At 37.4% G+C, this 10,674-nt stretch overlaps 1 protein-coding gene across 1 annotated transcript in view; it reads right to left on the minus strand.

Moving 5' to 3' along the window:
• Positions 1–6,569: 6,569 nt before the first annotated feature.
• The window catches only part of ENKUR (enkurin, TRPC channel interacting protein), a 28,942-nt gene continuing 24,837 nt past the window's right edge, over positions 6,570–10,674 (minus strand). Inside the window, exon 6 of the mRNA XM_014467380.2 lies at positions 6,570–6,654. Within this exon, the coding sequence (XP_014322866.1) occupies positions 6,570–6,654 (85 nt within the window). The remainder of the gene's footprint in view (positions 6,655–10,674) is intronic.

Consider the following 10,674-nt stretch of genomic DNA (forward strand, 5'->3'; position numbering starts at 1 on the left):
GGATGAATTTTATCATGTGGTAACATTTCAGGCCATTATTGACATTTACCATTTCTTATCATGAACATTCTTAGACCATTCCCTGAGGAATTCTAAAATTTTTCTAAGAATTTTTTGCATCATTCCAAAGTAGCATTTGTTAAACTTGAGTGCCTTAGGAGAAAACCATTGTTTTATTATTTTTTTGCATAGCAACATCCCAAACACAGCAAACATGATGAGGAGGCATGGAAAATGGAGAGTCTGAGAGAAAGACAGCCATGAGAAATCGGTCATGTGTGTGCTTCCAGCAGCCACTTGAGGACCATGTTGCTGCTCTCCCATGACAGCTGCAAGGGGCCAGGCCCATCCGTGGTTCTCATTTCCTGAAGCTCTTCCTGGAAGGGTAATCACAGTAGTAAATTTCCACACAAATATCTAAGCTACACAAATTAAGCATCGGATGGGAATCAAATCCAATAGACTATGGATTTAATAGGCAGGTATTAGAGGGGGAGGAGAAGAGCCATAATATAAAAGAAAATGTTTGCATATCCAACAATCAAACTATAAGTTTGCTTTAAATAACCCATCAAAGTGAACACTTTGATGCCCGCTGCTTTTTATTCTGCTCTAATTTCCCATTAGAGCACCACCCCAGCTCTGAGCTAAGCAGTATTAAAGTGGATTCTTTCAACCTAGTTCATAAGAATTTATTCTGAAAAAGACCCGAACAAAACAAAAGTGCCATACCACTGCATAGGTGCACAGTAGGTATGTCGAGTGGGTCAATAATCATGGGGGCTTCCACAATGAGCTGGGTTTGAGCCAGGTTTTAAAAGACACAGTAACATAAAGGAATCTGAGGGATGTTTTGGTAGAAGAGCTACTACCATATTTCATCTATCTTAAGATGTACATTTTTCACATTTGAACAGCTCCAAAATGAGGCTACCTTAGATTGAATGGTGTCTCAAAGTCACTATCAACCAGGTGGCAGTTGTGATGTGACATGATACACATGTGAGCAAACTTAGTCATTGTCACTTTATTTTTTTATTTTTTTATATATTTTATTTATTTTTTACAGAGAGGAAGGGAGAGAGATAGAGAGTTATAAACATCGATGAGAGAGAAACATCGATCAGCTGCCTCCTGCACATCTCCCACTGGGGATGTGCCCGCAACCCAGGTACATGCCCTTGACCAGAATCGAACCTGGGACCTTTCAGTCCGCAGGCCAACGTTCTATCCACTGAGCCAAACCGGTTTCAGCCATTGTCACTTTAACTGAGTTTTGTACAGTGTTGGCTCTGCATACGTTGAGCTTAATAACATTTAAAATGTCTTATAAAAGATTCTACCCCCATTAATCCCCGAAATTAAAGTTTTTGTGTATATAGAAAGGTATGGAAACAGAGTGACCAGTTAGATAGTATATTAGTTGAAGGAAGTGGTTGTCATTGGATGAAAGACCAATATCATCAAAACATGCAGAAGAGGAGTCAGTAACTGGGAATAAAATCTCAGAGACAGTTTTGGAGACCTCTGTGTCTAATGTATCACCTACACTCCCAATGGCCCAGAAAATGGTAAGATATGGACAATGATGATTCTGCATAGAAAAGTGATAAAGATGAATCCAGCTCTGAATGTAAAGACATTTTAAGATTACCTTAACCTTCATCTTTTTATGTCACATAGGAATACATGAGAAGTTTATAACTAAGTCAAAAAGAAATCTAAAATAAAAATTATTAGTGATAAGAAAGCACTATGACAATTTGTTCATTTTTTTTCCTTCTTAGTGGTACATAAGATAGTGATACATCTTACTATGATGGCATCTTAGACTTAATGATATATGGGTATGTGAGAAAGATAAGATGAATATGATCTCAAGAACATGCAATAGAAAAGCAGACGTTCAATGTAGGCAAGAATCATACTACATAAGATACCCAGAAAAATATTGGTTAGCAAATATAATAATTTTTGAATTAGTTTTTCTTAAACACTTGAATAAGGAACATAGAACATGTGAATTCTGATGGAACTATTAAAAAGAATCTAAAAGTTTTAAGTAGTTTAAAAATCTATTTTAAGAACAGTAGTCTCAATGTGTTTATTAACTGTTCATAATAATGTCAATCTGAACACTCACTATAATTTCATTCCATTTCCATGAAAAATACCTGAGTTCTCAAAAAAACCCAAATATCATATGATGAATTAATACCAGATGATTACATAAAATAAACTTATGAGATAGTTCTATAACTATAACAATGATAAGCTAATGCATCTTTCACAAGGAGGATTATTCTGGTTAAGGCTCTGGTTTATATTTTTCCTTTTTGAGAATTTTCCATTTTATTTAATTTTAAACAACATAAGGGTCAATTGTCATCAACTTGTTTGGCTTATGCTGAAATAATTAAAAATGTGAAAACTTAGAATCTTGGCACATTCTTTATTTTACTTTTTATGGTATAAAATATATTTAGAAGAAACAAGAGTCTTTTAGGTTTTATTACTGTGTGTCTTTTAGGGTGTGTCAAGGGATTTAAGAAAAAAAAAGCTTTGGGTGCATTACAGAAGAACTGATAGCAGTTTAATGATATGAAAAGATGGTGACCCAAATTCCAAGATAACATTACAATTTGAAGCTTTACTTGCCAATCGCACTGTTTATATCACCCATACCCTATATGGCTCTCATGTTCCTGCTAGTCATCATCTTACTACGTGGGTGGCAGCTGCCTGTCATCTCAATGATTCTGTGGAAAAGCCAGGGAATTTATTTTAAAGTGTTTGTCCAGATGAAACCACATGTGGCCTCCAGGGTGCTCCGGGCCTGAAGCCTAAGCCTGCTGGCTGTGCTGAACCATAGAGCTTATCCAGAAGAAAATTCTACTGTCTCCTGAAAGCCAATAAAGATAAAAGGAACTTGTGTTAGTCCAAAACAGCAGAGCTCATGTGTGGGAATTGCACAAGAGGAAGGTTTGTCCTCTGTGTTGGCCTCAGAAAGGCCGGGAAGAGAACGGAAAGTGGACAGCAGCTGGGCCCCTCAGTTTCATTGTGTTGCTTGCTTAGAAGAAACTTTGGATTGGATAGTTAACTTGGTCTTGATGAACCCTTCTGGTGAATAGGGGGCCTTGTGCATGTAAGAGCAACCTCTGGCTCTTAGGTCTACTTAGATGATACGTAGCCACACCATTGGAACAGAATCCTATGGAAGGTAAGACTTAACAGGCTCTCTGGGACTTGGAAAGATCCAATTTCTCTTAATAGTCATTGAATAGGGTGGCATGTAGATGACAGCAAAGATCCGTGGGCCGTCTGGAAAGCTGTTGATCCCGGTTATTCCATGGCAAAGTATTTGATAAAATTGTCACTTGTACTGTCACAGAAAAAGAAACCACATTCCTGTTTATACCTTTGGGGAGAATTGCTTGGAAAAACTCCAGCTATTATGGTGGGTTGGCTACTCTTTGTTGTTCTTAGCAAGATACTATGAAAGAGAAGAACTCGGGCCAGGAGGGTACAGTTTGCACAGAAAAGATGGAAATGAGTAGAGTTAAGGGAGGTTAATGGAAGAATGAGAAAATATCACCAAGAGCAAAGAGATGTCATTAGAGACAAGACTAAGATCATCCAACCCTTGTATTCCCAATTACTTTGTATGGAGGCAAAAGTTGGACAGTGAAGAAGGCCTATAGGAAAAATATTGGTTCATTTGAAGTATGTTGTAGGAGAGCTTTAGTGATACCCTGAACCACCAGAAAGACAAATAAGTGGGTTCTAGAGCAAATTAAGTTTGCAACATTGCTGGAGGCCAAAATGACAAGACCGAAGTTATCCTACTTCGAGTACATCATGAGAAGGCCCGGTTCTTTGGAAAAGACAATAATGCTGTGGAACACAGAATGCAGCAGGGAATGGGAAAGACAAAACATGAGACGGACTGACTCTATAAAAGAAGCCAGAGGCATGCGTTTACAGGGGCTGAGCAGGGCTGGTGAGGACAGGACACTGTGGACATCACTCATTCATTGGAATGTCACTCATAGTGACAGCACTCATTCAGAGCTGACTCAATGGCACCTAACACACAAGGGAGTTCTCTGAGTGTGACCTGTGTTCTAAAGTTAATGTATATCCGTTCAGTGTTGGAAAAGACAAGAGAGAGGAAAGCACAAAACACAGGGAGCAGTAGACACACCAGATGGCACAGGAAGGTGGAGACATCTCAGATGGTTACAATGAATCCAGACTGGAAAATTCAACATGGTGTGGCCTAGGACAGGACAAGGCCCCATCTCCATGTTCTCTCTTTTATCCAGAATGAACACATAAGCATAGTGAAAGTCAATAAAACTATTGCTCTCTTGATGGAATCCACAATATTGATGGTGTGTGTATGATAATGGTGAGAAAGTAAAGTGATTCCTTATATGAATGCTTACACTGATCAATGATGCCTCTCTTGGCAAGAGTCATCTGATCCCCATAGGCTGTGACAGAAGAAAACCGTGTATCTGTTACATTGAAGTAATTCTCCAGTAGATATATCTATCATTATTTTTATATTACATATACACACATGCATGTTATATTGCTTGAAAAGATACACAAGAATCCAGTCACAGTGGTTGCTTCTGGAGAGGGGGATTCAGTGGCTGTAGGAAAGGAGCATGAGGGAGACTTACTTCCTCTTATTCACCTTTGAGCACATTATGAATTTAAACTATGTATATATATCGCCAATACCACACACACACACACACACACACACACACACAGAGACAGAGAGAGAGAGAGAGAGAGAGAGTAAAAACATAGTTTCGAATAAAAGTACAAATGCACATATCTTCTGACCTAGTTATTTTTCTCCTGGGAATGATTTCCTACAAATATAACCAAATGTATGAAATGATGAATGTTCAGAGTCACTGTGTCATTGCTTTTATAGCAAATAATGAAAACAACTTAAATGAAGTAACTTAATGTCCATCGATAGGGCACTGGTAAAATATTTGTGCAACTTAATACTATGCATCCACAAAAAAGAATGAAGAACATTATGTATGATAAAAAATGCTCCACAGCATTATTCATGGAAAAGGGCAAGTGTTATTGCATGCTCTCATTTGAGTTTTTAAGAAGTGAGACAATTATAGTATATATAATTATGTATATTTTTTGAGAACAAATATGTTCATTACTTTTATAAAATATTTCTGAAAGGTAATAAAAATTGATAACACTGGCAGTCTCGGGAATGGAGAACTTGGTGGCAGAGGTTCAGGGGTGGGGTGGATACTTTTATTCCAAAAATTCCACAGATGCTTTCCACATCAGCAGCATCATTTATATCAGTGTATATACTTGTTCCATAGACGAAACGCATGTGAGTGCCTAAATTAAGGCAGTCAAAAAATATGTCACTGCCCAGACTTACTTCCTATAGAAGCAGCATCCTTTAGAATAAAAATATCTGCATCTAAAAGCCATTTCTGCATGTGCAGTTTAAAATGAATATGTGCATGGCCTTTTACGTCAATCCTGTAAAACAATATATTGTTTTCAGAAATATTTAGCATTAGTCTTGCTAGCTTCAGTTCTTTTTCATCAAGCACATTATGTGTGAAGAATAAATGCTGCCACCTCTGACCTCATTCTGCAGTGAATGAATCAATTTCTTATTACGAATTTCTTTTTTTCTTTTTTTAATCACAGGTATTTTCTAAGAGCGTAGAGGCTGTGGCACATCCAGAGAGATTGTTCTTCTATAATTAGAACCACTCTTTCCACCTAAAAGACATCCAATTTCTTTTTAAAATTTCCTCCTGTCCCTCTCAACTTCCTTCTCTCCTGTTCTCTCCTCCTTTTTTTTTTTTCCTTTCAGCACTAGTTTCCTAAAGAGAACATCTATTTAAACTCCATAGAGTGAAGAACGCTCCATGGTCAAAAACCTCAAATGACTATGATTAAGAAAGTTTTCATCTAAAAAGAACTCCACACTGACGGTTTTTGCTCTATTTAACATTCTTTCTAGTATGTCAAATGGCGGGTTGGTCTGATGAGGGTTGGTGTACATTGTTGGCTCTGGATCCTAGTGCTTATCTGCATTCTGATCAGTTTGGAGACCAAACTTTTGCTTAAACTAAGTTGAAAATAGTCATAGTTTTATAGTGATAGACCATTAGAATAGCAGGGAGGGTTGGACAAAATCTAGGTCAGTTTCCTTGTTTTACAGGTGAAACTAAGGTTGAAGGACACTAAGTGATTTCCCAAAGGTCACGTAACTTACTATCAGAGTCAAATCTGCTGATTTTTTTCACCATGGCACATTTCAGCAGGAAGAAACAAACCCTCCAGAAAAAAGGATCTTGCTCTTTTTGTCCCTTATCTATGTTTGTCTCCTACTTGTAGTAACCAGCGTTTATGAATAACTCACCTTCTGGAGGTTACTAAGAACTAGAAAATGATTGCCCTCTTAAGAGCTAATTATGATATTAACCAGCATTAGCCTCTTTACTGAAAATTTTCCTTCAGCTGTTGAAAAGTTCCTTTCACTTTGGTGGTCAAATTATGTTCATGTGGGCTGTATTAACAGGCATATTAAGTCTCGTGCTAAAATCGTGACATTGGCCAATGGTATAAACATATCTAGAGAGAGAAAAAGAATTACAACAGAAGAGTTTTGACTGCAAATAAAAACAGGAGCAGGGGAGTCAATGTAGATGTTGACCTGTAGCCTGCTCAGAGCTGGGGAAAAGAAGGCTAAGCCAGGGTGTTGAGAGTTGCTTTCCCATTGTCAAGGTTCTACTTTAGGGAAAGGGTGTTCCTTTCTTGACATTTCTTGGCTTCTTGGTTTTCTTCTGACCTCTTAAGACACTGTTTTTTGTTTTTTAAAAAAAAATATTTTGTATTGATTTCAAAGAGAAAGGGAGAGAGACTGACTCTATAAAAGAAGCCTCCTGCATGCCCCACACTGGGAATCGAGCCCACAACCCGGACATATGTTCTGACCAGGAATCGAACCATGACTTCCTGGTTTACAGGTTGACGGTCAACCACTGAGCCATGCTGGTCAAGCAGGACACTCATTTTTTCATCTACTTGATCCTTTCTGCTCCCCTATCTGACTTCTAAGTGAAAGATTTGCTGAGACCTCATACATTGTCTTCTCACTCAATATGTGTCCCAAGATGATCTCATTCATGCTGTTGAATTCCCAGATTCGTTGTCCTACCTAGATCTCTTTTCTGACTGAATCTATCATCTATCTATCTATCTATCTATCTATCTATCTATCTATCTATCATCTTTCTAAATTTCCAATTAGATATCACAAGATTGTCATAAACATGTCTATAATTGTGTTCTTTATATATATTTTAATTGATTTTTTACAGAGTGGAAAGGAGAGAGTGAGTTAGAAACATTGATGAGAGAGAAACATCTATCAGCTGTGTCCTGCACACCTCCTACTGGGGATGTGACCGCAACCAAGGTACATGCCCTTGACCAGAATCGAACCTTGGACCTTTCAGTCTGCAGGCCGACGCTCTATCCACTGAGCCAAACCAGTTAGGGCTATAATTGTGTTCTTGATCTCTTCACTGTAACCTCTCCCAATCTGCAATTCCTTTAGATTCCTCCAACTCAAAAATGGGACTTCCATTGCCCACTTGCTCAAATCAGAAACTTAGCTGTCATCCTTGAAACCTCCCTTTTCTCTTTTCAATCTCTCACCAATTACATTTTTATTTTTTAAAGCCAACAGCTGCTTTTGTCTTCACTACCACAGTCTTGGTCTATGCCACTCACTTTTTCACTTTGAAGATTATGATAGTCTCCTAATTAGCCTTCCCCATGCATTCATTCTTTCACTTCAATCTACGTAGCAAGTGAGTGCTTAAAAATATTGATTGCATCAGGCCACCTTTCTGCTTAAAACAGGTCAATGCCCCCTGCTTCCCTCTTCTTCAGCTTGTAACTGTCTAAGTACAATCCCACCCCAGTGCTGCCTTCCTCCTATGGACCGAGGGTTTCCAGCCTTAGATACTTCAGACACTTTATTCTTTCTGCTTGGAATTCTTTTCCCTCCACAACTCTTCGCTTCCCCATCTCTCCAAACTTCTACTAATTCTTTAGTCTGTTTTGAAATGTCAGATCTCAGAAAGGCATTCTTAGAAAGGCAACCCCTTATCTATAAAATCTGATTTAAGAATACCTTGATATTCTCTTGTATAGCTTACTACTTTTTCTTTCAACTCACTAATTTCAATATATAATTATAAATGTATTTGTGTGATTATTTCTGTCTTCCAACACACCTATTTCATTTTTCTGTCCAACAGTCAGAATAGTTCCTGGCAAGCAGTAGACAGTATTTGTTGAATGATGAATGTTAGCTGTAGAAATTTTTATAGTCTAAATTTCTTTTTTGTTTACATGGTTCTAGTCATGGAACCATGGTACCCTTTTGGTTTTGATTTGTCTCTCCACATAGCTTGATAACTGGGAGAGAATGCTTTGATCATTCAGGTGAAAGATATTTCTTAGTTTAAAAATTGATGTGTACAACACACTTTCATCATAAAACACACACACAACCACACACACACACACACACACACACAACTAGGAATAGAAGAAATTAACATAACAAAATTCATATATTAAAAACCCACAGCAAACATTATACACAATGGGGAAAGACTGACAGCTTTTCCTCTAAGATCAGGAACAGGACAAGAAAGCCTGCTTTCACCACTTCTATTCAACATAGTACTGCAAGCTCTAGCCAGAGCAGTTAGTCAAGAAAAAAAATAAATAAAAGGCATCCAAATGAGAAAGGAGGAAGTAAAATTATCTATTTGCTCATTATATGATCTTATATGTAGAAAACTCTAAAGATTTCACAAAATTCTGTTAGAAATAATGCATGAGCCCTGGCCAGTTTGCTCAATGGTTAGAGCATTGGCCTGCACATCATTGAAGGGTCCTGGGTTTGATTCCTGGTCAAGGGCATGTACTTGGGTTGCAGGTTAGATCTGGGCCCTGGTTGGGGTGCATGCTGGAGGCAACCAATCAAAGTTTCTTTCTCTCTTATTCTCCCCCTCCCTTCCACTCTCTAAAAATCAATAGATTAACAAAACAAAAAAAGAGAAAGAAAGAAAGAAAGAGAGAGAGAGAGAGAGAGAGAGAGAGAGAAAGAAAAGAAAGAAAAGAAAGAAAAGAAAGAGAGAAAGAGAGAAAGAGAGAAAGAAAGAAAGAAAGAAAGAAAGAAAGAAAGAAAGAAAGAAAGAAAGAAAGAAAGAAAGAAAAGGAAAGGAAGGAAGAATATAAATTCAACAAAGTAGCAGGATACAAAGTCAACACACAAAAATCACCTGCACTTTGCCCTGGCCGATATGGCTCAGTTGGTTGGGGTGTCATCCTTACACCAGATGTGGCAGGTTCAATTTCCAATCAGGGCACATACCAGGTTGTGGGTTCCATCTCCACTTGGGGACTGTGTGGAAGGCAACTAATCGATGTTTCTCACATCGATGCTCCTCTCCCTCCCTCCCTCCCTCCCTTCCTCCCTCTCTAAAGTCAATTTAAAAATCCAGTTGCATTTCTATACACTAACAATGAACAGTCTGAAAATCACAAAACAACTCTCTTTAGAATAGCATCAAATATACTTAGAAATTAACTTAACCAGTAGATGAAAGGCTTGTACAATGAAAATTTCAAAACATTGCTGAGAAATATCAAAGAAGACAAAAATAAATGGAAATACATCCCATGTTCGTAGATTGGAAGGACCAAAAAGAAAAAGTAACATCCCATTTTAATTAAATACATAAAGTGAATTATAGAATAAAGCACCTAGAGTAGCAAAGTTGTTTTTCGTTTGCTTGTCTGTTTATTACTTATCCCCCCCTCCCCCGCCACCTCCCTCCACTCTCTGGAGGAGTAAAGTTTTTCAAAGTTGGATGTTAGGAAGGAGGCGGTTCTCTTTAATGATGCATTCTATAAGTTGTCTCCTTGATTTTATGTTATCTTCTTAATATTTCTTCCTCCAAATATAAGCTTTGCAGTATGCACTTTGGATATCGAAAATATTTATAGTTGGGAATAGCTGCAAATGACAGAGCTACCAGAGAATATATGCTGTTAAGTTTGTGGAACTCTGAAACAATATGCAGAAAACACTTTAGTGTAGTAAGAAAGGATATGCCACTATTTCCAATTCAAAATACTTAACAGAGTTTAATGTGGTGTTCCTTGAATCATGTAGTGTAGAAAAATGTAAAGTTCTGAGTGCTGAGTTTATTTTTCAGGGCTCAGAAATTAATGGTTATGGGAAACAAGTACATAATAATAATACACTAAAGAACTGGAACCGATAACATTAAATCTTAGTTTATACATGAAAATCCTGAAATTGATAAAAAAATGTTTTCTTGTGTAAGAAAAAATCCCATTAATTTTTAAACATTGCCTACACATTTTGGTAGACTATTTTTATTCTCTTCATAGCCTTTTCCTCTTTGAAAAACTTAGTTTCATTTGTATGTTTTCCATGTTTTCTTTTTCTATATTAAAATTACTATCCTCTAAAAATCCATTGTTACTTATTGGCAATATAAATAATTTTGTGCTTTTCAATGACACCAATGTCATGTTCCA

This window comes from Myotis lucifugus, unplaced genomic scaffold (assembly GCF_000147115.1).
Source record: "Myotis lucifugus unplaced genomic scaffold, Myoluc2.0 scaffold_390, whole genome shotgun sequence".
NCBI classification, from domain to species: Eukaryota; Metazoa; Chordata; class Mammalia; order Chiroptera; family Vespertilionidae; genus Myotis; species Myotis lucifugus.